At 45.9% G+C, this 27,512-nt stretch overlaps 1 protein-coding gene across 6 annotated transcripts in view; it reads left to right on the top strand.

Annotated features, from left to right (window-relative positions):
• CACNA1D (calcium voltage-gated channel subunit alpha1 D) overlaps positions 1-27,512 on the top strand; it is a 334,585-nt gene that overhangs the window by 244,822 nt on the left and 62,251 nt on the right. For 3 of the 6 annotated variants that reach the window (XM_090284017.1, XM_090284013.1, XM_090284016.1), the window contains exons 10-27: positions 1,190-1,277; positions 1,501-1,560; positions 2,625-2,651; positions 5,991-6,151; positions 7,081-7,306; positions 7,423-7,630; positions 10,391-10,511; positions 12,685-12,799; positions 13,308-13,377; positions 14,146-14,212; positions 14,942-15,092; positions 17,199-17,328; positions 20,519-20,578; positions 23,173-23,279; positions 24,860-24,947; positions 25,570-25,677; positions 25,769-25,821; positions 27,168-27,314. In XM_090284017.1, the coding sequence (XP_090140143.1) occupies positions 1,190-1,277; positions 1,501-1,560; positions 2,625-2,651; positions 5,991-6,151; positions 7,081-7,306; positions 7,423-7,630; positions 10,391-10,511; positions 12,685-12,799; positions 13,308-13,377; positions 14,146-14,212; positions 14,942-15,092; positions 17,199-17,328; positions 20,519-20,578; positions 23,173-23,279; positions 24,860-24,947; positions 25,570-25,677; positions 25,769-25,821; positions 27,168-27,314 (1,987 nt within the window). Of the gene's footprint in view, positions 1-1,189; positions 1,278-1,500; positions 1,561-2,624; positions 2,652-5,990; positions 6,152-7,080; positions 7,307-7,422; positions 7,631-10,390; positions 10,512-12,684; positions 12,800-13,307; positions 13,378-14,145; positions 14,218-14,922; positions 15,093-17,198; positions 17,329-20,518; positions 20,579-23,172; positions 23,280-24,859; positions 24,948-25,569; positions 25,678-25,768; positions 25,822-27,167; positions 27,315-27,512 lie in introns of all 6 variants that reach the window. The other 3 variants (XM_090284019.1, XM_090284018.1, XM_090284014.1) reach the window with 2 other exon arrangements.

Here is a 27,512-nt window from a genome sequence, read left to right as displayed (position 1 = left end):
GGTCTTCTTGTTGACACCATGAGGTCTATAAAGGCAGCTGTTCCAGTTCAAAATTATGCGTCAGGGAAAAGCAGTGCATGTGTTTAGGTGATTCTCCCATGTTTCAATCTGCCATGAGCTCTCCTAACCCCAGAGCAGAATAAGTCACTCCCTGTCCTGACCCCTGAGAGAGGTCCGTATTTCCGTATTTCATGGTTAATTGAAATCCATCGGGGGCCTGCCTTTCCCACTGGTCGTCCAGCAGGGGCAGTGCTGAGCCCCTGTCTGTGCCATGCGTCCTTCACTGCCTGGGCTTACAGCACATGCTCAGGATGTTTACAGAGCTGATCAAGTGGATGTGAAAAAACACCCAAGTGCCTGATGGTGGCTCTGGTAGGTTGCTGGGCCCCGTGACACTAGTGGATGCATTTCCACATTTTCTCCACTTCTCCTGCTCAGGATCCTGCTATGGAAGAGGGAGACATGCCCAGAGACCCTGACGGCACTGGGACCACAGTCACCTCTGCCCTCTGATCACTGGGTGGGAGGAAACCTTCTTATGCCCATTGACTCTGCTTCCTAGTGCTCTAGTCCTGGTCCTTTGGTAAAAGCCTCTACATATTGGATTCACAAGCTCAGCAGAACTTAAATATCAGAAAAATTAGCTAAAAAGGAGTACAGTTCTTAAACATATAAAAGATTTTGTGCTTGGTACTTTCATGTACTTCTCCACCCATAATTCCTCCTCTCCTTCAAGATATTTAAAATAAGAATCTGTTCATGAAGTATTGGTCTGTTCACAGATTTGATAGTACACCTGCTGGGGCAAGCAAAGCTATAATTGTACCTGAGATGTCTTGGTGGCCTCTCAGTGTAAATCTGGAAGCCAAGAGAATGAGCTGGTACCAGGCGCAGTGACAGGATTCAATTTTGTCCCTCAGTTGCTTTTCTTGGGAAACATCTGGATTGACAGCATTTCTCCCTCATGGGGACTCCGGGCTTTCTGGGCAGGCTGTGAAAGCAGAGGCTGTCCTGCAGTGGAGGTGCCTGACTTCTCAGCATTTCCTTTTGCTGGTCGGGCCCCTGAGGGCCCTTCCTTGCCTTCCTCAGTTTCCCAGAGTGTCTGCCTTGTGGCAGATCTTGTATCTGCCCCCCTCCTGGGCCTGCAGCGCCTCCAGCGTGCCATCTAAAGGGTTTCTTCTCCTCACAGCCAGCATGCCGACCAGCGAGACAGAATCTGTGAACACAGAGAACGTTGGTGGTGAAAGCGAGAATCAAGGCTGCTGTGGAAGTCTCTGGTGAGTATGGAGGTGGCTTGTCCTCTGGGATTCTTAGAGAAGCAGATGGAGCTCAGGGGCCACAGCCTCAGGGGCAAAAGGGGCAGGTGGGCTGCCTGGATCCCTTGGTCCTCCTCTTACCCCAGGCTCCTCCCATGCCTCTTTGTCCAGAGCAGCCATCCTGCTGAAGTGCAGCCTGCTGCACAGGGTGCCAGGTAACCCACCATCCCACTGTGTCCACTAGGTGCTGGTGGAAAAGAAGAGGTGCGGCCGAGGCTGGGCCCTCTGGGTGTCGGCGGTGGGGGTAAAAGGCCCACTTTTCCTCTGAGTCTTGTGTTTGCATCAGTGCTTAGAAGAAGAGCTTGTATGGCAGAGTGGCTGTCTAAAATGTGCTGCATATTTAAGCTTCCCTTCCTGCATGGGTTCTCCCAACCTCATGCATAGCAGCTGGATGATGAGGCCCTGCCCACCTCTGCACATTCCACCCTGCTGGTCCCCCACTGCTGCAGTCCAAATCCTCTAGAGTAAAGCCAATGGGGGTTGAGGGGTGGGGAGTGGGGGAAATAATGTGATGGCGTCCTCCATTGTTAGGAAAGGGTAGTGCAGGGCTCCCAAAAAAGTGCCTGCTTTTGGGGGCGTGGGGATTCATGCAGTTTTGTTTTGTTTGCTTCCGTGTGGTATCTTTTAGGTCTTACCTCTGCAAAATACAGGTGTTGTTTTTAAGAGAATTTGGACTGCTTGGCAGAGGTACATAAAAATGATGTGTTATGGGTAGGATATTCAACAGTTTACAAAGTGAATTTGCCTCCTTTCTCTTGCTCTGCCCTCCCTACAATATTTTGAAGTAGGTAGGAAATGGGTTTGTCTTCCCCACTTTACAGATGAGAACACAGAGGCTCAAAAAGGTGTGCTGCTTGCCCAGACTCATGCAGTTAGTGAATAGCGGAGCCAGGACTCCTATTCCAGTGCTGCATTAGCTACAGAAACGGCACAAGCTGCTATTGAGATCATGTCTGGTTGCAGGCAGGAGAGGACCTGTTGAATTTAGTTTGGGGAACATGGGTGGGGATGGGGTGGGGAAGGACCCCTGGCCTCACTGCCTGTGCCGTCACTGCTCAGGGCATCTGGCTAAGAGTCTTCTTTTTCCAGGGGTCTGGAGGGTGCTCAGCCTGGCCCGCCTAGACCACAACACCTCATTCCTGCTCCGCAAATACTCCAGCTGGCCCGCTGCAGGAACTGGGGGTGTTGAGTCCTGCCTGCTGTGTGCATGGCTTTTCTGATACCTCAGCTGGCAGGATGGGATGGAGGGGAGGGGGTGAAGCTCAAGCCTTCCTAACAGAAATGATACTCTTTTTGTCTTTCTTTCAGTCAAGCCATCTCAAAATCTAAGCTCAGGTCAGTATCTTCTTTCTATTTTTTCTTAAGCATGTGTGTTCGTTTGTTATCTTTAACTTCTGAATTTTCCATGGAGTTGCTCTAGACTTACATTTTGCTCTATGGGGTGCAATATTCATATAGAAGATCCATCTGCATGGTAAACATTAAGCTCCCGTCTTGGAGAGCAGTATAGATAGTAGGTGCCAGAGATCTCGCCCCCCAAAAAACCAACAAGATACAGCAGTGAATAATTTCTTGCCACTAACCAACCCTCACATTCCCTCCTAGAGTCATTTCTCTAGGACATATATCTTGTCACTTTTCTGCTTAAAAGTTTTTCATAGAAGGAGGTTCAAGAGGTTTTCTGAAGTGCTAGTAATCTTCGGTTTCTTGCCCTTGGATGCAGGTTACATGGTGCATTGGTAAAAATACATTGAACTATGTACCTATGATTTGTGTACTCTTCCATATAAATGTTCTTTTTCAATTAAAAACACTTTACCACTATATATACAACTTAACTTGAATATGGAACTAAATATGAAACCTAAAACTGTAAACATTCTAGATGAAAACATAGGAGAAAATCTTTGTGACGTTGCGTTAGACAAAGATTTTCTTGGGCACAACACTCAAAGCACTGACCGTAATAGGAAAAAACTGATAAACTAGACTTCACCAAAATTGAAACTCCTGCTCTTCAATAGAAAATGAAAAGATAAGCTCCAAACTAGAAGAAAAAATATTTGTAAAACATATGTGATAAAGGACTAGTACTTTGTCTATAGAGAGAATAATATATAAAGAATAGTGTCAATAATAGGAAAGCAACCCAATAAAAATGGTCAATAGATTTTAAGAGGCATGTTACCAAAGAGGAGAGATAGATGGAGAATAAGCACATGAAATGACCACTGGTCATGAGGAAAATGCAAATTACTGTCACAGTGAGATACCACGACATAACTATTAGAAAATTTCTTTACACCTTGGATCAAATTTAAAAATATGACAATACTAAGTTCTGACAAGACTGCAGATAAATGGGAATTCTCATGTACTCCTACCTGTCAAATGACACAGACATTTTAAATATAAGTTGGCAGTTTCTTATAAAGTTAAGCATATATTTACCTTATAACCCAGTAATCCTACTTCTAAGATATTTATGTAAGAGAAATGAAGATACATGCCTACACAAATTTTTATGTGTTTATGGCAGTTGTATTTATAATCGCCCAAAACTGTAAATAACTCAAATGTCTATCAAATGGTGACTGGTTGGATAAATTGTAGTTCATCCATGTGATAGAAAAATGCTCATCAATATGAAGGAAAAAAACTGATAGAAGCAACAACACAAATGAATCTGAAAAGAATTTTTGCTAACTGAAAGAAGCCAGTCTCACAAAGCTATATATTATATAGGTTCTATTTATAGGGCATGCTGGATAAAGCAAAACAGAAGGAACAAAAAAAGCCCAGATCAGTAGTTGTCAGGGGCTGGGGTGAGGAGAGGGGATTGACCACAAAGGACCAGGAAGAAACACTTTGAGTGATGGAAATAGTCTATATCTTAATTGTGGTGGTGGTTACAAAGAGTAAGTTTTATCATCTGTAAATTATATCTCAATAAACTGGACTTGAAAAATGAGATTAAAAGCTCTTCCATGACTCCCTGTTGCCAGAGGGCATGTAAGTTCCTTCATAATTTGACCACGGCTCACCACCTGGCCTCATCTTTTGATAGCACTTTCTTGCTCCCCATTGCTCTGTTTTCAAACGTACCATTCACATTATTTCTTCCCCGCTAGGTTGCTTTAGTCCTGAAGTCTCCTCTGAGTGCAGTGCCCTTGCCTCTGCCCCCTGTGCACTCCTACTGAACTGTGGAGAGTCAGCACAAATCTCAGTTTTTCAAAGGAGACATCCTGACTCTTACAAAGAGCATTTGCAGCTCCCTTCTTTTTCCTCCTGTATCTGGTACCTTGAGAATAGCACTTGGTGTGGATTTATAATTTATAACCCTGCATGCTTTACAAGGACTGAGCCATGGGACCGTGTCTTCTTCATCTCCATATGCCCAGTGCCTGGCACACAGCCTGGGTACTCAGCACCCAGTGAGGGGCAAGATGGGGAGTGCTACAGGATTTCAGGGATGTGGCAGTAAGGTCCCCTGGATTTGGGAGACACCCATGACTTGTCACTGCAGCGTAGATTCACTCAGGCTGGATCTTATTCAGGCTAGTATATACCTTCTTGTGTGGACTGAATTATGCAACACCGAAGGGATCCAGCTCGAAGGGGACAGTGTTTAGTGTCCTCTGTAGAACTTTTCTTTGCTGGTCATCATGTTTCCAGCTGCTATTCCCTCGGAAGCCATACAGCAAGAGCAATAACAAAATGTACCTTGTTTGTTTCAAGTCTTGCTGAAGACTAAGCACAACTCTTTCTTTGCCTGGCCTCTGGGTCTCAGTGTGTGTAGCTTAGCAGCGCAGCTGAGTCAGCCACGGCTATAGCTGGGACACAGCCTGGAGCGTCCTCTGACTCAGGCCCCTAGGGCACAGCCCACTTCCTCAAGCCCTCCTGGGGCAGGGAGTGTTTCCCCAGGGAGGCAGCGTGAGGGGGAGAATGCACAGTGGAACTGAAAGTCAGTAAAGGACATGCTACTTGTCTGTTTGGCTCCGCTCGTTTTATTTGTATGAAAACACAATTCAATATTGGCTCTTCTCCTAAAGGTATATTTTGAACATCACTAGTTAGAAAGGGCACCTGATGACTCAGTATGAAGACTCATGTCCTGCTCAGCTTTGACAGCCCTGCCAGGCTCCAGAGAAGTCTCTAAGACTTAAGAAAGGACCTAAAGTTTCCTTAAAAGAAAAACTGGTTTTGGAGCACTTCACTGCCTGATAAATTTTGTTTGATGATTGAGAGGCTGCAAGAGATGTAATAACAAGCCAAGTGGCTCTGCACCAGCAGATCCACGTGCCTTATGGGGGGATGTGAACTGCGTGCACATGAGAGCTCAGCTCTGCATCTGCACACAGGATCTACGAATAGCTAGATGTTCTAACTGACTTGGGGACTGTGTATGACAGCTTGTGGAGTTCTCTGAAGCCATGAGAAGGAAACTGATAGCACGATCAGATCAAGATATCATACTTTAAAAAGTTGTATTTTAAGATTAACATAATTTGTATTCTGAGGTCTGTTCATTTCTTTTGTTCACGTCTTTCCTTCCTGCACCCCCACCCCGATCTGGACCTCCAGAGCGGGAGACAAACAACTTCCCAGTGATGTTTTTCGAACACTCAGGTGCTGTATGTGTCATTCAGGGGGTAACGTCTGCCTCTCTTTCAGCCGACGCTGGCGTCGCTGGAACCGATTCAGTCGCAGAAGATGTAGGGCTGCCGTGAAGTCTGTCACGTTTTACTGGCTGGTTATTCTCCTGGTGTTTCTCAACACCTTAACCATTTCCTCCGAGCACTACAACCAGCCTGACTGGTTGACACAGATTCAAGGTACAAGCAGAGGCCATTCTCTTTTTGTCCCTAATGAGGGATTCCAAGGCTGTCACTGTAGGAAGATTGCTAGCGTACATTAACTTGGAAGCCAGTAGAACTGTCCAGACACAGGGTGCACTTGGCATGAGGGTGCAGACTGTGTGTGGCGAAGGAAGCACCTTGGAGCTGGTGAATGCCAGGGCATCTCATTGTCTTCACCCTGTGACCCCCAAGAATTGAGGAATCTTGGAAGGGACCTCCATCCCTTCTCCCTGCCTCCACTAAAAGGAAGCTTTATATTCCCTTATAGTTATTCTTGGCAACTGGGGATTGTTTCCCTGTCTTGACTGTCCCAGCAATGGGGAGTGGGATTTGTTCCCATAGACAGCCCACACTGAGTGGGACCGTTTTGAGCCATTGAGCAGTCCTGTCTTACTTACCTCAAGTCAAATCTGTTTCTGTCCAATTCTCCAGTGTGCTGGAAGGTATTTCTTGTAATAGAAAGGACCTTGATAGGCAACTGCTTCTTATATAGTGGTGCTGTATACAAGAGCGGACAGATCTTTTGCAGCTGTTGAAAACAGAATATAATATGGTGGACTAAGTGGAGACTCCTAGACTTTGGGGGCTAGGAAGCATCAACAATTATGTGGTAAACTGCTCTTTCCCATTTTATAGTCAGTGAAGCAGAGGCCCAGAGAGACCAAGGAACCTCTGCAGAGTCACATGTCCAGGGTAGTAGCAGCAGCAGGACTAGAACCTGGCAGACAAGCAGGCCATACATGTCAGTGCCATGTTTCTGTAATGGAGGCATTAGCAGAGGGTGGGGTGGAGGTGTTTGGGCATTTCCATCGGGGACTGGTGGGAGGGGAGGAGTAGAGTCTGAGCCACCCCCCCCCGCCCCCCATCATGAGATCCCAAGGACACGTGCCTCTTTGTCTTTCCAGATATTGCGAACAAAGTCCTCCTGGCTCTGTTCACCTGCGAGATGTTGGTAAAGATGTACAGCTTGGGTCTCCAGGCATATTTCGTCTCTCTCTTTAATCGGTTTGATTGCTTCGTGGTGTGTGGTGGAATCACGGAAACGATCTTGGTGGAACTGGAAATTATGTCTCCCCTGGGGATCTCTGTGTTTCGCTGTGTGCGCCTCTTACGAATTTTCAAAGTGACCAGGTAAGGACAGGTGCATCTTGCTGCAGGTGTTTTCTGAACACAAGGAGGCAGTGAGCCACATCCCTGGTCAGGTGATGTTCTGCGTTTGGGGCTTACACCCTCCTCTTGACTTGTAGGCACTGGACATCCCTGAGCAACCTAGTGGCATCCTTGTTAAACTCCATGAAGTCCATTGCTTCACTGTTGCTGCTGCTTTTCCTCTTCATCATCATCTTCTCCTTGCTTGGGATGCAGCTGTTTGGTGGGAAGTTTAATTTTGATGAGACGCAGACCAAGCGGAGCACCTTCGACAATTTCCCTCAAGCACTTCTAACAGTGTTCCAGGTGAGCCCTCCTGCCAACCTCTCCCTGAGAAGCACGTGGCGAGATACCTTCTTGTCTGTCCACAGCCTAGTAAAGCAAAATTATTCCATTTTAATTAGTAACCTCTGCCCCAATCATGCTCTGATAAATTTTGTGCCATTTAAGCCATTTCTTTTGTATATTAGTCCAGCTGTCTATGTGATGGGTGGTTTGATGTTTTCATCAGACCACTGGCTCTGAGGTTTCTGTGAGGTAGGCTTTAAAATCCTCTTCTGGTTCTGTGCTAGTTTTTGATCGTGGGCAAGTTTTGTAATCCTGGGTATAACAGATTATGTGAAGAGGTAAATTCTAAAGCCCTAATGCTTCCATGTAGTCAGAGGAATCAGGGTGATAAAAGAGTTGTGACAGCCTTCTGTCCCTTTTTTCTCTCTCCCTCATGTGATATAGTGAGGACACACAGATTCTGAGGCTGTCTGTGCATGAGGCTACAAAGCAAGTGACCGTGTGAGGCAGGACAGTGGCCTCTCCACCCCCTTCTGGCTATAAGCTGGCTTGTTCTGAATCCCCTCTTCATCTTCCTATGTTGTGAGCTGAAGCTCTTCTGTGAACAGAGCCTGGCAGATGAATTTGAAAGCCCCAGCTTGTGGCTTTTCCCATGTCTTGTCTGGGAGCTTCGGGGCCCTGCTGGGGAGGCGGCGGGCCAGCGGGAGGGGCAGTGGGCATCGAGGGCCCATGGGGCTTTCTCCGTGTTCAGCTCTGCGACCCTGGAAAGTCACTATCCTCTTCTGAAAAAAATGATAGGCTAGAGGGAATGATCTCTAAAATTCCCACTTAGTCATTTTGAGGTGAATGGAATGTCTGTCACTGCTATAGGCTGTGACAGAATTATACTTAATTTTTTGAATTATACTTAATTCTTTAAATTTTTTGAGATTTTTTTGAATTACAATTAATTCTGGGCCACTGATTTAGTAATTCATAGTTCTGATTTTGTTCAGAAAAACCTGTGTGGTGGTTGTTTTGTAAAACAAAATTCAAACAGTACAAAAGGCTATAAAGTAACAAACAAGGCTCCCTCCCACTCACCCACCAATTCCCCTTCTAGGAGGCAGCCACCATTAAAAAGCTCCTTATGCAGTCTTTGAGATATATTTGCTCAGATACAAATCAATTAACCTGCCTACAGATGAATTTACACAGATGGCAGCTCATTCTACATGCTCTGAAGTGTCCCGAGGAGCCTTCCTTCCTGGTCCATAAAAGGTTGTCACCTTTCCAGCGCCGCATAAATTCTGTGGTTGGGATGTGCCATAGTTCACAGAGCTAGCCTCCTGCTGATGAATATTTTGTTGTGCCCGGTCTTGCCTCAGTGGGTGACCTTGAGCATACACCCTGGGACACATGTGTGAGAGGAGTTCTGTAGGATAAAGTCCCCGAAGTCTGCTGGTCTAAAGGTGTGAGTCCATTTTCAGCTTCTATGCTCTTGCCCAAGTGTGCTCCTCGAGGGTGTGTTTGCTCGTCCTCCAGGGGCGGAGTGCAGGACCTGCCCATCGCCTCACTCCTGTTCTGATAAGTTGCCTGTCTCATCAGTGAGAATGGAACCTTGTTGTTTTAATACATATTTCTCTTATCAGGAGTGAACCTGAATGTCTTTTCACCTGACTAAGAGCCAGTTATAGTTCCTTTACTATGAATTGCTTTATTTTTTCAAATCATGTGCCCATTTTTCTGCTTAGTTGTGACCCATGACAGTTTTAATTTTTAAAGTATCTGGTCCAGATATATGATAAAGGAGCACGCTCCCTCCCCTCTCCCTTGCTGTCTTTTTTTCCTGGAAGATAGTATATTTTTAAATTGCTTTTAATGTTCATCTGATTCTACTTCATGATGGATTGAATTATTAAGTATCATCAGTAGTGACGTTTATATTTGAATTTAGGTAGTGGCTGATGTGGATCAGTGGATTGAGCACTGGCATGCAGATTGAAAGGTCACTGGTTCAATTCCCAATCAGGGTACACACCCAGTTGGGGGTGTGCAAGGGCAACTGATTGATGTTTCTCTTGCATATTGATGTTTCTTTGCCTCTTATTCTCCCTCATTCCCCCTCTCTCTAAAAGTAAATAAATCAAATATTAAAACAAAAGAAATCCAGGTTATTAGTGTCTATTCATGAGGCAGCTTGTAAATTTACATGATACTTAGATAATTCCCTGCTTGTAAGAATTCATAGATATAATTCTCCACTTCCACAGTTGGTTAACTATAATATGTAGAGTACTAGGCAGCAATTAAAAAGAATTAAATGAAGCCACTGACACAGAAGGTCTCCAGAGTGTATTGTTGAAGGGGAAAAAAAGCAAATTGCAGAAAATGTATATAGTATGATATCTTTTATGTCTTAATAAGTCAGAGAAGATACCAACTGCTTGTTTCCTCTGAGTATGTAAATATGTGTTTAAGCCCACAGATAAAAGCTTTGGAGAGAGATACCCCACCAGCATGCTTGCTGGGGAGGGGACTAAAACAGGCCTGGGGAATCATCCAAGAGTACAGAAGTCTTACATGTAATGTTACTTTCACTAGAACAATGAACTCATCTATTTGTGTAATAAAAAAAATAATGTTTTGAAAACTGCAAGATAACAGATGGATCTGTTCAGTGCAAACCGGACTGTGAAAGGCAGCTTATGCCAGATTTAGGCAGCCACCAGGAGCTCTGGGAGAACACCTGTGCAGTGTGGGTCCACCTGCCGGCTGACCCATGTTTCGGCTTCTTAGATTCTGACAGGTGAAGATTGGAATGCTGTGATGTATGACGGCATTATGGCATATGGGGGCCCGTCGTCTTCGGGAATGATCGTCTGCATCTACTTCATCATCCTCTTCATCTGTGGGAACTGTATCCTTCCCGCTGACCAGGGCTTTGCTGTTGTCCATTGTGTTTTGTTTCTCCCTCTCTGAGTCTCCCCATCGTGGTGGTGGGAGCTGCTCTGATGGGGCGGTGGGTACACTTACCTTTTTAGTCTGCTCTTCTTCACTGTTGTTGGGACAGTGTAGTGGAGGCTGAGTCCCAGTTAGGCTTTGAGGAGTGAGAGCAGGCTTTGGGGAGGGGGCCTGAGACGGCGCATGGGCTGCACTCGTGGCCGCCCAGTCTGGTGTCACAGCCCCTGTATAGTTCCCAGGGACCTGTGAATTGACACCAGGGGCCGGTTTCATGGAAGATAATTTTTCCATGGACCGGGGGAGCGGGGTGCGGGGTGGGGGTGGGGGGCAGGAAGAGGAGCTCAGGTGCTCAGGCAGTAATGAGAGCGAAGCTTCACTCACTGGCCCACTGCTCACCTCCTGCTGTGTGGCCTGGTTCCTAACAAGCTATGGACCAGTACTGGTCTGTGGACTGGGATTGGGGACCCTTGGCTTAGGGCAAAGCCAGGTGGTTCTGTGTGCCATCATCCTCGGGAGACCGGGGCGCATTTGTGTCTTCTAAAGACCCTTCATGACTGGTGGGGGACTCATCTTCAATGGATTGACCTAAGCACCCCTCAACCTGGTTTTGCTTTGCTGATATGTACATCTTTGAAAGTCGAATACCCACTGGCTTGCTGTTGCATCACGCTGTGTAGCTTTCCTCCAACGTGTTCGTTCCTCTTCCCTGCCAAGAATACTCTCTAATCCTAGACCTATGAAAACTCAGATCTCTCTTTACCTTGGCTGGGAACCTTTATGACCCTATAACCTCTGCTTGTGTCTGCTTTATCTCTCTGTTCCTCCTGCGTAGCACAAGCCCTCACATACAGAGCCCCTCAATAAATGTTTGGTGGATGAGCTATTGCACAAACACATGAAGACCACCTCAGGCTCATGGAGGCTCTGTTTAAAAAATAGTCTAGCATCTCAAAGGTGGTTTGAAAGTCTTCATATAATTCACTCATGTTTCTGTCCTCTTTAAAAGACTCGAATAGATTGGTCAAGCGTGAAATCCCCTGGAAGTTATTGCATCATCGGTCCCTTGTTAGGTTATGTTTGTTTACATGTTCAGCAACCCACCTGAGATTTCAGATTGCACAGGGCACGTGGAACAATGGTGTTCCTCTCCCATCTTGGATCCATCCCAGAGGGCTGGGCATCAGCCTAAGAGAAGCATTGTTCAGAGAAGGGGGCTGTCTTGACCTCCTGTCCTCTGATCCCTCTGCTTCTCAAAAATGTACTTACCTGGTAGTGAATAAGAAACAGGCATCTTCTGATTTGGGACCCTTGTTCAGACATTTTTTTTTTCAATCGTTCATGGAAACCACACATATAACATTATAGTAAAAGCCTAAAACCTTATAACTTATTCAAATACTTTTTACTATTTGAAAAAATAAAGTGCAAACACAGTAGTCAAAGATTTAGCCACAGTGGGCCTATTCAAAATAGTCCAGCCCCTCTGGCAGGCGCGCTATGGCCAGTGTGTGTGCAGTGAGTGAGTGAGGTGTCTGCACACACTGAAGGCCATTTCATGTGAGGAAGGGTCAGGCTGCCTTGCTCAGTGGGATCATAATTTGCATAATGTGTAGCCTTTAAAGATGTCTATTTTGGAAAACATGTCCTGAATATATGTGTTATGGGTAGGTGTGTGTGCTTTGAAATAAACAAAACGCACAAAGCGAAAATGCACAATGCATTACGAACTCCATGTTTGTGTTGTAGATTGTCTTCTGCAATGTGTATCATAGCCACAGCTATGTGTCAGCACACATATGCACGCACATGAAAGGAAATATTGATGTTTGTAGGTTTTTGTGGATTTTAGCGATTCTTAACTTTGCTTCTTTCCAGACTCTCTTCTACAATTTTCTAAGTGTTTTTTTGTTGTTGTTGGTTTTTTTTTTTTTTTTTTTTGGTTGTTTGTTTTATTTTAGAAAAGAGAACTCTGGTCCTCTGGCTTTCACACATGAATATAGCACTAGGGTACAAGTCACCTGTTACCAGCCTCCCAGAATGCAGGTGGCGGGGACGGGAGGGGGGAGTTGATGTTGCTGTTGTTGTCCATGCATTAAACAAATGTTATGCCCTTAAAAGGTTCAAATTAGATATTCTACTGAATGTCTTCTTGGCCATCGCTGTAGACAATTTGGCTGATGCCGAAAGTTTGAATACTGCTCAGAAAGAGGAAGCTGAAGAAAAGGAAAGGAAAAAGATTGCCAGGTAGCCCCACTTTCAGCTAAGGTGTTTGTGCATAGGGCTGCCTGGGGAGCCAGCTGCAGGCGAGGCCTGAAAGAGCCATGAAGACTCCACAGCAGCTGCAGCTCTCTGCTTTGTGATGACTGTGCGTGGCCACGTGGGGCCGACCCAAAAGGACGGAATCTGGGGCAGAACCCAGTCCTCTGGCTCTCATTCCCTCAGAGCTGAGAGTGGGAGTTACACACCCCCATGCTTAAAGAGTCACTGCAGCTAATTTGGGCATCATAAAATAAATGATGCATTCAGTGCTGATTAGCTTTTGGATGAGAATTTAATAAGATGATCCGTGTAATGAACCAGTGCACTGACTGAGCAGGAAGCTCTGAGTGTGCGTTGTGCTGTGTTCTTGCTATTAGGGTTGTTTCCAATTAAATTCTGTCCTTCATCGGGCCACTGTTGACTCAGAATCCTGATTAGCGATTTTATTCACAGCAATATAGTTACTTGGTTTCTTGTGCCCTCTCCTCTGTAGAAAAGAAAGCCTGGAAAATAAAAAGAACAACAAGCCAGAAGTCAATCAGATAGCCAACAGTGACAACAAGGTATATGATCTAAGCACGTCTCCCCTTTTTGTTTCAAATGATTCTATTGCTGTCACCAAAAATGTGCCATTTCCAACATGAAGGTGTCCTGCGTGATGTGCTGGTGTGTGAGTACAGCACATCATACTAGACTCTGCCTTTCCCGGGGGTTCTGAGTGAATTCAAGCACTTAGCTGGTTGTTAGCCAATATTTTACCAGAGAACCAGTTGTTTAACATTTGACTGGTCTGACCACTTATTTCATCTTTATTGGGCTTGTGTGGTCAGACCTGACCTAGGTTATGTCTTCTCTGTGAGGATTAAAATCAAGGGTTGTTAACAGGCATCTGTCCCCAGAGGAGATTGTAGGATCAGGGGCCTGTGTACTCCTGGTCAAACTTGATCCCAAACTTAATTCTGACCTTGTTGCATGGTTACCATGTGCCAGATACTGGGGATTGAGAATAAACAAGACCAGCGAGGTCCCTGCCAGCATGGGGCTCACTGTCTGGAAGGGATGCAGGAATCTTCAGTATGTCAGTGTGGGTTGCTGTGACCATGGTTGGGAGGGGTCGTGCCAGCTTTCTCCTCATCTGCTCTCAGCCCTCGGTCTTCTGCAGAGTTGCCGTTGGGGCCTCTGCTGCCCCTGCACAGTCACTCACATACTGTGCACACTTTGAGGAGAGCTCCTCTGCTCTGTGCTGAGTGGCAGGGTTGAGTCCTTACTCTGGCCCTCTGACATGCATTTGTCAGACTCTCCCCTCCTCCAAAAGCTCTCTGTCATCCTAGGTTACAATCGATGACTACCGAGAAGAAGATGAGGACAAGGACCCCTACCCACCTTGCGATGTGCCAGGTATGGTGGTGGGGCTGGGGACAGGCTCTCAGCTCATGAGTGATGTGGCTTTGCTACCACTCTGTGATCAGTGGCTGAGTCTGTGGCTGGCTAGCCTAACTGGGGCACACGCTGGGCTGCTGAGGTCTCCGAGGCCATGAGTCTAGTCCCCTGCTTTTTCTCTTGGTCACAGGTAGCTTATATAACCAAAATTCCAAGTGGTGGGAGAGAAAATGTAGGCGGATCAGGATGAGGCCAACCTTTGCTGGGAAATTGCTCTAGGAGGCAACCAGTTATTACTACTCACCTGTTAGTTTCACGTTTGACCGGAGCATTTATTGGCTGATGTAGGAGGGACTGTGGATCTTGGGGAACTGATCATGTGTAACTTGAAGTCCCACACTGTGTTTCAGACTGAAGCTGAACAAGGAGATGATTGGGGACACAGCTAGGTGTTGGGGGACGGCAGTGAGAATCCCAGCACTGCCACTTTTTTTTTTTTTTTTTGACTATGCTCAGATCTTCAACTGCTCGAGACCTCATTCCCACAACTACATACACTCACCAGACAGGCAAGATTCTCAGTCCCCTGCCTCCCACCCAACACAGTCCATATTCTAAAGGGTTTTGATCCATGTAAGCTGATAGATATTGTTAAACTTTAAGCTAAATTTTCATGTGCAATTGAGAATAATTAAAACCCAAATGTAGCCTTTGTTTCATTCCTATAGAAAAGTGTCTTGTTTAAAGTAGGTGAAGAGGAAGAGGAAGAGGAGGAAGAGGATGAACCCGAGGTTCCTGCTGGCCCCCGTCCTCGCAGAATCTCAGAGTTGAACATGAAAGAAAAAATCGTCCCCATTCCTGAAGGGAGCGCTTTCTTCATTCTTAGCAAGACCAACCCGTAAATACCCCCTTTCTATTCCCATCACTGCTGTGTCTCACCTGTGACCATAGGTTGCGTAAAGGTGGCTGGCGATGCGGAGGGTGGCTAGGGATGGGGCAGCTCCCTTTTGTACCTAATGTCATAGTGATTCCCCCACCCCCAGCCCCAACCCCTCCTTTGCCACAGCCTTGCCTTTCTCCTCTGCTCATCTCTTCCTAGCCTTTCTGTCCTGGATGTAGGGGTTGTGGGGCTGTGGCCAGTCCTGGGAGGAGCCTATTCCAGATTCTTCTCCTCCCTCTAAACCCTACCCTGGGGCCAGCAGTGGTGACACAGCTGCTGCTGGGTCAGCGCCCATAGCTCTGGGGTTCCATGGGTGGTCACCGGTGAAGTGTGTTCCATCCAGAGGACCCTTTCTTCACAAGCGGGTGTTCTGCTAAGATGCTTTGGGGAGATGAGAATTTTGTGACCGACTTCTGCCAGACATCTTCATCCTGAGGTCAAGTATAGTTGATTGCTTTTCCCCGTTGAGTCTAATGGCAATAAGTAACATGCTCAATGATATTTTATAGATTGAGCTAGTCAATTCAGCTTGATGATATCCTGCTTAAAATAGCATTTCCCATGTTAAAATGATAAGGTGCTCACCAGGAGCATGGTGATTACTCACAAGTGCTGTAAAAGGAAGGCACTTATTTACTAGCTGGTTTCTAGGTTTTAAATCATCTGGGATTGAGTGGAATGCCAGAGGGAATAAATAACTCCTGGAGGAGAGGTTTCTAGAATTGCAGAAGTAGTTCCTGGCTGCCAGAGAAGAACGCTGTATGATTCAAGGCCCCAGGGAGGCAGTGGTGGAAAGCAAGGCAAGCTGCGGTCCTTAGGGACTTAAAGATTGGATGACAGTCTGTACAGCTCATCATTATTGAGAGTTTGGGGGCCCCTTTAAAAAAATGTTATTCAGCTGATGTTACTGATACCTTCAGCTCACAGTGTCTACTGTATTGAAGGAATGGATTGATTTCCTCCCAAAGCTGTGAGCACTCCTGCTTCCTCAGCCCTGGAAGGCCTTCCCCAGACTCAGTTGCTATCAGCTTGCCAGTCTTCCACGGGGCACAGCCCAGCCTTAAGCAGCCCCAAAAGGAAGAGTTTGATGCAAGGAGTTACTTTCCATTTTGAAAGTGAAAAAAATCTTGTCAAAGGAAAACATGCATGTATTCTGTAGGCAAAAAAAAAAAAAAAATATATATATATATATGTATATATAAATGTTTACATATGTATAATATATATATATATATATATATATATATATATGAAATCTAAAGCCAAATATTGAGGTTAAGGGTAGTCAGGCACTAAGTAGCCCCCAGGACATCGGGGCAGCAGGAGAGGCTCTGACGGCCCACGGAGCCAGGGTGAGGCCCAGTCCGGGGTGCTGGGCATGTGCTGCCCTGCCTGGCTTCACAGGATGGCAGGACTCTACCACATGGTGCGGTGAGATCCTTGTGAGATCTTGCGTGATGAGGTAACTCACTTCACTTTCTCAGGAGTGCTCGTTATGAGTCAATTCCAAAAAAATTGATCATGATAATAATAAGACACCATAACCAAATCTCCACATAACAGGACATTCCCCAAGCCTCCCTTACTGTAGGCATATTGCACAAGCCCAGCTGCAGTGCAAGAAAAGGATAGCTCCCATTCTTTGTGAGCTGCTACCATGATGAGCTCTGACCTCAGTCTCCTTTCCAGATCTGGAATGTAAGCACTGGGCTTCCTGTTACAGTGGGAAACATCACAGTCAGCCCTGGGTTGGAAATCTGCCCTGGTCCTTACTAAGAAAGTTCTCTCACATGCTTAAGCCTCCGTTTCTTCTCCTTTAGACGGGTGATAATCCCCACACTTAAGGACTCAGTGAATGGCATCTGTGGCACTCCCACACAGAGCCGTGGCACCGAGGGCCCTCAGGGTCTGCCGTCCAGGGGTTTCAAGGGGTTGATGGACAGGTGGTTCTGGCTTGCTGGGTGGGGCATGGGCGGCACAGCCTACAGCCGTCCTCAGCCTGACCTATTCCAGCATGCTGCGGGTGCTGCCTGGGCTATGTCCATGCACTGGTGTTCCCCACAGGATCCGCGTGGGCTGCCACAAGCTCATCAACCACCACATCTTCACCAACCTCATCCTTGTCTTCATCATGCTGAGCAGTGCGTCCCTCGCCGCCGAGGACCCCATCCGCAGCCACTCTTTCCGGAACATTGTAAGCCACTGAGCGAGGACAGGAGGGTGGGACTCCCTTGGGATAAGCGCTGGCCCCTTGTCCTCCAGACAGGACCTCCAGAGGCCCGAGAGGCTAAAGCTAGAGCAGGCATCTCATTCACCTGTAGATGTTTTATGTTTCAGGTTCGAAGTACCAGTGGGCGTTTGTCTCATTGGAGCAAACCTTTCCTGACTCATGTATTTTAAACTTCATTTTAAATACTCTGCAGTAACTTATAGTATATTCAGGGACCCCACTTCTCTTCCTCTTCATTTCTTGCTGCCAACATGTTGGTCCCTTTTTTCTCCCCTGGTCAAATTCTCATCCATACCTATTTTGAGATTTCTGCCTAGTGGAAGCACCCAGCAGGACAGAAAGTAAAACTGAAACCAGGTATGATTTATGCCCAGGAGCTCTTACGTAGGTTGAGGAGAGTGGGGGGTGAGGTGGGTACTTCTATTCTATATGGATGGAAATTTACAAAGCTCCCTGATTCTGCTGCTAGGAAAACCGCAAGTTAGGGAGATGATGGGATGTGGGGTTGAGTGGTTCCATAGAGAGGAAGAACTGTGTTTGGTGGGGCAGAAGATGGTTTAATGAAGAAAATTAGTAGAGGGTTTTCTGTTAATCGGTTTCATAATGTAGGGTAGCACCCTTGCATGGTGTCTGTGTTGGACAGAATGGTACTCAGACTAGTTCTTACCTGAGCAGTTTCATCTTAGCAGGTCAGCTGCTTTCACACTGAGAACAGTCCCAGAGTAAGACAGCTTTGGAAGACCGGTGGCCTATTGCCTCTACGTCCTAGCAACTGTAGTGCAGTTTCAGGTGGTACTAAGAAACCCTCCCAAGAGAGGGCGGCCCACCATTTTGTGAGGCCACCAGGGCTTACTCCCTTGCCTGGGTGGTGTCTCTGTCTGTTCATGAGATTTTAGAGATCTAAGGATTAAGACAAGTCACCAGATCAGTGCCTCAGGATTTCAGTTGTGGTAACCAACCCTTATGCTGTGTCTTTCCATTTCCAGGCTCTTGTTTTGAAGTCTGGCAAACCCAACCTATCAGACTGATAAAACACACACTCTGATTTGGAGATAAAGAACTTCCTTCCAAGGCGCATGTTGGTGTTGATATAAAGATGAAGGCTCTGAGCCTCTCTTAATCTCTACATTCAAATGAAACAAATACCCAATGTCATTGAGTTCCATCATAAAAATGAGACACAAGGGGAAAATGTCATCACATGGAAGATGAAGTCAAGAGCTAGTCTAGAACACAGACTGACAAAGAGTTAACGTACACGGGGCCCTCACATTCTTATTTTTTATTGTCATTACCTCCCCATGAGTTTATTCTGTTGCTGCTTTTTCCAAGAATGTAACTACTGTTTTTAAATAGATATACATATGTGTGTATGTGTTACTTTTAAAATACTACAGTTATTTTTATTGTGGTAAGAACATTTAACATGAGATCTATTTTTTTTAACAAATATTTAAGAGTGCAACACTGCATTCATAGTGATGGGCACTATGTTGTACAGCAGATCTCCAGAACTTACTTGTCATGTATGACTGAAAGTTTACACTCATTCACAACTAGTCACTTCCATTCCACTTTCTGTCTATGGGTTTTTGACTATTTTAGAGATCTCATGTAATTTCAATCTTGCAGTGTTTCTTTAAATCTTAGATGAGGTATTAGTGAAAAAGAGAATGGAGGCTGGGTGACTCTTAAGAACTTTGACCCGCGGCACAGGCTGAGCTGTTGGCTTTTGGGCAGCAGTGCGTTTCTTGGCCACCCAGGTGCTTTCAACAGTAACAGTCCTGCTGTGACCATGGGGAAAATGGGTGGGGAGGGGGGATCAGAGGCCTGCAGTGTACTGGAAATGCTTTACATTGCCTGGCCAGAAACACACAGAGGTTCCAGCAAAATCTTTAAATTAAAAAATGGAAGCAGTTTGGATAACGAATACCCTCTGAAAAGAGAACTTAGGCTTAAGCTGAGAAGAGCTAGCCTTTGAAGCAGAGGTCCTCGTCTTACTGTAACAGAGCAGGAAGGACTCCTCTGGGGTGGGCCCCATACTTAAACAACAGGGCCTGTGGCTCTCAACCAGCGGTCGACAGACAGGCCTAGCTCCTTGCTCAGCAACACCATGACTGGCTTCGTGGCCTGAGCAGGCATCCCCTATCCTCTTCCCAGGACCCTCTTCTGTTAAATGAAAAGAGTGGCCTGGATGGTTACCAGAGTCCCTTCCAGCTCTGATCTCTTCAGTTCTTTCACACCTCGGAACACAAGTGTCATGACAATAAGTAGCCAAGATGGCTTCTTCTACAGGCTGTCTCAGCTGCCTTCTTTGTGGCTGAGGTTCCCTGTGAGCAGCCTTAGCTGTGTGGTGGTCAGAGTTCTTGCTGCAGCCCTCCTACCCCCATGGCTCTGAATAAAGGCAGAACCCCAAAATGGGCAAGCAGGACTTGGTTGGTTGGAGAGTAGACAATATTTTCAGGAATACTGACAACGAAGCCTGGAATGATAATTCAGAAACCAGGTCATCTATTCTTTGAGTGGGCTCAGTGAGGTTGAAGGAAACAGTATTGGGAGAGAGCAGCGTTAGATGCAGAGCAAGGTGATAAGTGAAACTCCTCCTTGAGGACTTACTTAACCCTGCACATTGGTAGGGGGAGGGTGTTTACTCCGTAATTAAATGGGCTGAAATTGAAGGGAACATATGGAAGCTTCTGGCCCCATTTAATGGCCCCTGAGTCATTATTTACATTTCTCCCTCAATCTAAAGCTCAGCTGGATGGCAGCATATTTCATGCAGCCAAAAATGCAGTTAAAAATGCAAAATGTGTGTAAGACTAATTTATCTGGTGCCACAAGTAATTTGTCAGTGTGGTGCTCTGATTGGAAAAGGTTATTAATAAAGCACTTTTAGAAATGAGTCTCTGAGACATGAGACTGAGGAGCAAGTCAGCGCGAATGGTTAAAGCAGGTAAGTATTTCCAAGTGCTCTACGTTGGGCATAAAGATGAGCTGCCATTGGCCCAGGTGGGGCGTTTATGAGCATCTCTACACTTACCTCCAGAGTGGCAGATTATCTGGAGAGGGTCTCTGACTACATGTGGGAAGCTTCCCATGGGCCTGTGGCTGTTGTCCAGATGCCTTTCTCTCATTTCATTGTTTTACCTTTCAGATACTGGGTTACTTTGACTATGTTTTCACAGCCATCTTTACTATTGAAATCGTATTAAAGGTAATGGCTTTTTCATTGATCTTCACATACTCTAAAACAGCTGTAGCCACAATAGTTTCAATTCTTTGTTTATTCTCCAGATACTAGGTTATGCAGATTATGTCTTCTCTGGTATTTTTGCATGTGAGATTGTTTTGAAGGTAGCAGGTTCCACAGCCTTGTGTACAGGGGGCCTTCTCCTGCATGTGACACAGCAAAGCAGCGTGCAGTGCTTTTGACTATTTTTATTCTTTGCTGTGACGAAATTATATATTTTTTTCTTTAGCCAAAGAATTTTTTCCTGAAACTTTTCAATTCATTTTTGCTCTTTCTTTTTAAACTTTGATGCATGTAGGAGTTTCTTTGGCTTCATAATAGTGATTGGAAATTATGTTTTGCACTCTTTTTATGTCCTCTGAAATAGGTCAACTGATAACAGATACATCACTGCCTGTGAACTTTCTTCCACCCTTCCTGACATGAAAGAGGAAAAGCATTTATCCTATGAAAGGAATGGATCTCTTCTCATTTCTTTGATTGGATTATGTTTTCAGTGGCCTAAAATTAATAATAGCCCTATTTTCTTGCAACAGGATTTGCAAGATAACTTAGATCTTTTTGTGTTAAGATATGTTATATCTGTTTTAATGAATGGGCTCACATTTACACAAATAAAAAGAGCACCTTTTGGACAAGGTGCCCTAATGTACTGCCCACGCATGAGCTAACAGGTACCCTTGCTGCATGTGGTTTGTGTTCTGATGGTGAAGGCCACCCTGGGGCGAGCTCATCCCTTCCACACCTGGCCACCTGAAGACCAACAGCAGAGAGCCAGGCACCTGCTGGGCTTGCTAGGTGTGGTGGGTTATGGCAGCACTGGATGCCTGTCAGAGCAATCATCTCCCAGTGGAGAGACAGGCTGGGAAATGAAGACTTTGAACCACAATTTTCTTTAAACAATTTTGAGTTTTTTATATGTATGTCTCAGGGAAAAAAAATGTATTTTATGAGTATGTTAGACAACTGTGGAACTTGGGAGCTTTAAAAAATCTTCTATAAAATGAAACTTCAATTAACATTGCTTGGGAATGAGGTATTTCTTTTCTATTATTATTACTTGGTAATGAAAATATGCACACAATACCAACTAAACAACCAACCTCTGTTTAAACATTTGTTAAAAATATGAAAATTTGAGTTCATTCTCCTGCCTTTAAGCTGGTGAATTTTGTTGACAGTTCTGTCAGGCCCATGTGGGTCACTGAGCAGATTCTAACACCAGTTTCCATGGTAAGAAGCACAATGCGGAAGGCATGGGGTGGGCCTGGGGTGGAAGGATGCTCGCCCGGCTTCTGCTTGATCCCCAGCTGCTTTTTAAACAATTTAAAATAATCTTCCTTCTCTTCCTCAAACTGATTGGAGAAATGTTCCATTTAGTCTATTAGCCTGGTTAATTGAGGTTTTATTTTACTTTCCACCTGTCTCAGTTGTTAAATGAATATAGTTACTTTTGGACTTTGGGGCAAATGAGATATAGGTTTATTTAAAACAAAAAATATTGTTTTTCAAATTCTGTATATTTGCCTCAGTGACTTAAATCTTCCAACTCATTCTTTCATTTTGAAAGTTTTTTTGGAGAGTGGAAAATAAGCTAAAACAAGAAGGATTTAGAAAATGGAGATTTGCCAAGAAGCATCTAACATCTGAAATGGAGGTTCCTGGTGGCCTCGGGAAGCTTTGGAAGGATTTTTGGCTATTTGGTTTAACACGTGAAATTACCATTTTCATCGGTCAGAAAAGGTTGAGTGCTGGCAATTTCATGTGGTCCAAGTTTATTAGTTCCCAACTCCGTCTCTCCTCTCCTAAATTTATGAGTCTTTTCCACTTGAAAAAATTTATTTTTATGTAAACAGTGAATTCTTTGTATTTTGCTGTTTTCACTCTGGGGATATTTCCTCACTAAACTCCTTTTCCATTACCAGTGGGCCAGGTGTGCATGGCATGTGACTAGAGAGCCGTAGGCTGACTTAGGTGAGACGCACGTGACAGCTTCCTAGCCACAACTTGCTAGAACTACGGTAACGGAATTGGGGGAGCTGTTTAAGGCAGATGTGTCAGCAAGAACCACGAGGTGCAGGAAGGGGCCTCCCTGGAAAAATGCCAGTTTCTATGCAGACATAGCCAGTGAGCACTGGACTCCAGTGGTTTTCCTAGCCCCCTGGGTTGGAACAGTGTAGGCTGCCAGAACCAGCATTTTGTGGGGAAGCCAATTTGTCTGGGCAGCAGTTACTGCCTAACAAGTGTGGTCACGTGGACTCTCTCCTGAGACAGGCTCTTTGGACATGCCAACAATTATTCATATTTGAAATTGGTTGTCGCTGTAATAAAGCCTTAAATTGTTCTCTCCTTTTAAAATGCCCCCCAAATCAGCTGCCCTTTTTCCATTTTTGAACAAATGATTCGGTTGCTCAACTCTCTTGGTTTACATTTCCAGCTTCATAACACGCACTTACTTGTTAATGAAGACAGACTTTCTTCAAGGTTTTGTAAAGAGCCTAGGTTTCTTTTTCTCTGGGGAGAAAAAGCAGTAAATTCACCCACGATTCTGCTTGTAGATGACGACTTTTGGAGCTTTCCTCCACAAAGGGGCCTTCTGCAGGAACTACTTCAATCTGCTGGACATGCTGGTGGTCGGGGTCTCTCTCGTGTCATTTGGGATCCAGTAAGTATTCTGGGGTGTGGGTGCATATGCACACAGACCTGTTGGGCAGGATGGTTTATGTGAGGAATTGTAACATGATTCATAAAGGCTAGGCATCATTTTAAAAATCATATTTAGTTACCTGGGGAAACTTAATTGGCACCCATGCCAGAAAGCACTGGGACAGTCCATGCTTTCTTGCGTTTCTCTTTTTCTTTTCATGCCCATTGCTAGCTTGGGCTTATAATACTCTGTGATATTTGCTTTCAACAGAGCGTGAAAGAAGCCAAATTCTTGTGCGGCTTCCTCCAGGGGCTAGCCCCAGGGCCTGGGGGCATCCTCTCCTGGGGCCTCAGTTCCTCATCTGCATGAAAGGGGCAATGCAAGGACCAGGTGGCCTCAGGGAGCCCTTTCTACTTGGATATTGAAGGTTTCCTTGTGATCTTCAGGATATATGACCCCCCTCTCTTTTTTTTCCAGCTAGGAGGGGGCTGAGACTGCAAGTCAGGCCCCTAGGTCCTTTTTATGGCATTTAGAGATTTCTGATGGGAAATAGCCTGAGCTGCACCCTACCTGCCTGCGGTAGCCGGGGGTTCTGGAGCAGAGGCTCCAGTGGGAACACCCAGGGGTGGTCTTGCTTTTGGGCTGGCTTCTAAGCACCACTTCTTCATGCTGACCATCAGTATCCCCTGTCTGAGAGCATACATACACACCTCTGAGCTAAAGGTAATTGGAGAGGCTCTGTTCCCCTCAGAAGATTGAGGACGCCTGCCTGAAACAGACCTCTGTGGTAGTAGTCTTCACTACCACCACCGCCCATGGAGGGGTGGGGGGGAGCCATGTAGGCACAGCATGGAAGGACATTCTAACCATTATCTTTGCAACTATACCAAACTCATGGCTGTGCCTGCCCCCTCCAGCTGCAGCCCTTGCCCACAGCCTCCCGAATGTGCATGGGCCACACCCAGCCCCCTGCCCTGCTAAATGCACTGCACTCTCATGCAGGACCTGCCTACCTGATGCTCCCTGGGCCTACAGCCCCTTCCCACTTTGTCTAGCTAATCCTCACTGACTCTAGACTCACCTGAATATCAGCTCCCTAGGGGCACCCCAGGCTCTCCAAGGTGACACCCCCCCTCTGGCTGTATCACCTGTGTTGTCTTACCTGCCTCACAGGGCTGCGATTGCCCATCTCTCCCACCAAACAGGGACTCCTTGAAGGCCAGTGAAGCCCAGCCCCAAAGCACTGCAGAAGGGCTCCCAAGTTAGAAAACAAAACCAAACAAATTAAACTGAACCCGAAACGCCAAGTACCACCACGTGTTTACATTGAGTGAAGAGAACAAAGCAAATTTCCTCAATGGTATCTCTGCAGAGGTCAGCTGTGCACCTTTCTCAGGGCCTCTGTGAGTGGGCCTGGCCTAGGAGGCGCCAGGGTCATGGTCATGATCATCTGTGAGCCATGGGGAGAGGTGAGCTCAGCTCTACAGGGTCCCACCACGTTGTGTCGTGGTATCAAAGTGAAAGGCAAGTGTAATGATCTCAGTGTTTTATCCAGCTCCAATAAGTGCTTTCTTTCCTCCCTCTGTTCTGTTCCTTAGATCCAGTGCCATCTCCGTTGTGAAGATTCTCAGGGTCTTAAGGGTCCTGAGGCCGCTCAGGGCAATCAACAGAGCGAAAGGATTGAAGGTTTGGGCTTCTCTCCTCCAGGCTGGGCTTGCTTCAGTGGGGTCAGCCAAAATTACTGACTTTTCTGAGCCAGATCTGGGCTGAGGCCTGATGGATTTTAAAGTGGGTTCTACATTTGTAAAGGACATTTCTACCCCACTGAGCTGCCTCTGCCAAGTGTTGATACCATTTTTAACTATTATTATTTTCTTTATTTTTATTCTTTTAAAATATTTTATGTGATTACTATTCATTTATTACTTTTTAAATTATTAATCGTGTTTACTTTAGTCCTTAAATCTATTCTCATGCAGGTTGTACAAAAGGCCAGAGGGTTTGTATTTTCCTAAGTCCTTTTATGGGGTGGAGAGTCCTGTGGGCACCCCCCCCCCCCAACCTCAGGCAGTGCTGCACCCATGGCAGGAGACCAAGGTGGGACCCACCTACAGGGTGCTCTTCTCAGGCAGCCATGATGTACTGGGGGAAGCTCCCCACAGATAATGAAGCACCACAGAGTCGGAGAATCATATACATATACAAATGCACATACACATAGACAGTCTTGGCTGGCATTAGCTTTCCCCATGGCTAAAAAAGAAAGGCAGTCATGCCCCTCCATCCTCTCCCTGCTCTCTGTCTCCAGCATGTCGTCCAGTGCGTCTTTGTGGCCATCAGGACAATCGGCAACATCATGATCGTCACCACCCTTCTCCAGTTCATGTTTGCCTGCATCGGGGTCCAGTTGTTCAAGGTACAGGGACATACATGTCTTGAAGCACAAGGCCCGGATGATCTCTTCAGGGACAAGCTTGCATTTGATGATCTGTCTGTTTTGTACTCAGGGAAAGTTCTATCGCTGTACAGATGAAGCCAAAAGTAACCCTGAAGAATGCAGGTGAGTGTCCTGAACACAGGAATGGGGGATTTGGAAGAATAGATGGAAGGCTTCAGGATTCACTTGTGTTAGCATTTCAGAAGTCATGGACTACAAGAAGCGTGTATGCTCAGCTCATGACTGGAGAGATGGAGGGTTTTTTTGTTTGTTAGTTTGATGTGAAATTCACATTACGTGAAGTTAAACATTTTAAACTGTATAATCCAGTGGCATTTAGCACAATCACACTGTGGTGTAAGCACCACCTTTATCTATTTCCAAAGCTTTCTGTCACCCCAAACAATGGATAGATGTCTTTGATGTTTGGTATAGAATCTGTAAACTGGGGTGGGGGCACTAAAACCTACAATAATAATTATGAAATGCTCCAGAAAGCTCACCCTACAGCCACATGGATAATTTTTCTCCAAACCAGAACTCAGAGCTCAACTCCCTAGTATTCAGGTGTTGGCTACCGTCTTCTAATAGGTTTCTGTCATCCACATTTTGGCCAAATTTCCAGTCACAAGAATGGGCAGAGGAGAGGCCAGGTGGGAAGTACTCATGCCTCTTATCCCAAGCTGTGCAGAAGAATGTGAAGGCAGACATGGAAGCCACTGCCTGAAGTGGCTTTTGAGACGTCACCAAGTGAGCTCTGGCTTTCTGCACTGGTTTGGGTTTCTCTTCAGCAGAAGGCACAGTCAGAGAGCACCAAATGCAATGAAACTGTGCCTCTGTACCCCCAGGGGTGCTGTTCTTATGGGCTGTGGGGTGGAAGCCCCCCATGGAGTCAAGAAGCACAGCAGTGCAGAGAAACCTTCCCTTCCGTCTTTAAGCCTCTGCTTCCTCATCTGTGAAATAAAGATGTTGGGCTCCTTTGAGAATTATTGTGTGGTGCCAGAAATTAGAATTCTCGGGGGGGGGGGGGGGACTGGGAATATTGTTAGTATAAAGAGAAGGAATTTGATCGAAATGCAGATAAGAGGATGCCTGGGCTTGTTTCCCAGAGCTTATGGAATTCTCCACGGCCAAAGCTTTGGATTCTTCAGCGTGCACTTTGAGCCCATTGCTTATGAGAGATGTTCATTGTTCAGTAGTTATCATTTGTTATCTGGCATATGCCGGAGTCTGCCTAATTGCTCTGGAGAATACTCATTAAACTAGTAGTTACACAGCGGTTATTGGAACTGGAGATTAGGTTGAATGCAGGGCAACAAAAGCAGGAATGCAGACACAGACGGTGCATTGCTCCCATGAGTGGCCTGGCTGGTGGGCTGAGCATGACTCTGCCTGCAGGTGTGGGACTGGGGTGGCCGTAACCCATTTCATATCAGGCCAAGGCGACCCACATTTCTTTTCCTCTCCAGGGGGCTTTTCATTCTCTACAAGGATGGGGAAGTTGATAACCCTGTAGTCCGTGAGAGGATCTGGCAAAACAGCGATTTCAATTTTGACAATGTCCTTTCTGCTATGATGGCGCTTTTCACGGTCTCCACATTCGAGGGCTGGCCTGAGTAAGTATAGAGGCTCCTCCAGGCTGACCCATCTCTTCTGGAGTGATTCCTGCTTCTTTTCTCTACAGATGCAGCTTTTCCTATGCTTTTTAAACGTTGGACTACTTATCAATCACTTCTTGGCCCACAGGGCCCCGCTGTCTGATTAGGCAAAGGATTAACCTTTGTGGCCAGCTGACAGGACTCTCAGATTTGGGG

The sequence above is a fragment of the Furipterus horrens genome, unplaced genomic scaffold (genome assembly GCF_987537825.1).
Source record: "Furipterus horrens unplaced genomic scaffold, mFurHor1.1.pri manual_scaffold_7, whole genome shotgun sequence".
Lineage (NCBI taxonomy): Eukaryota > Metazoa > Chordata > Mammalia > Chiroptera > Furipteridae > Furipterus > Furipterus horrens.
This window is presented reverse-complemented; position numbering and strand designations above follow the sequence as displayed.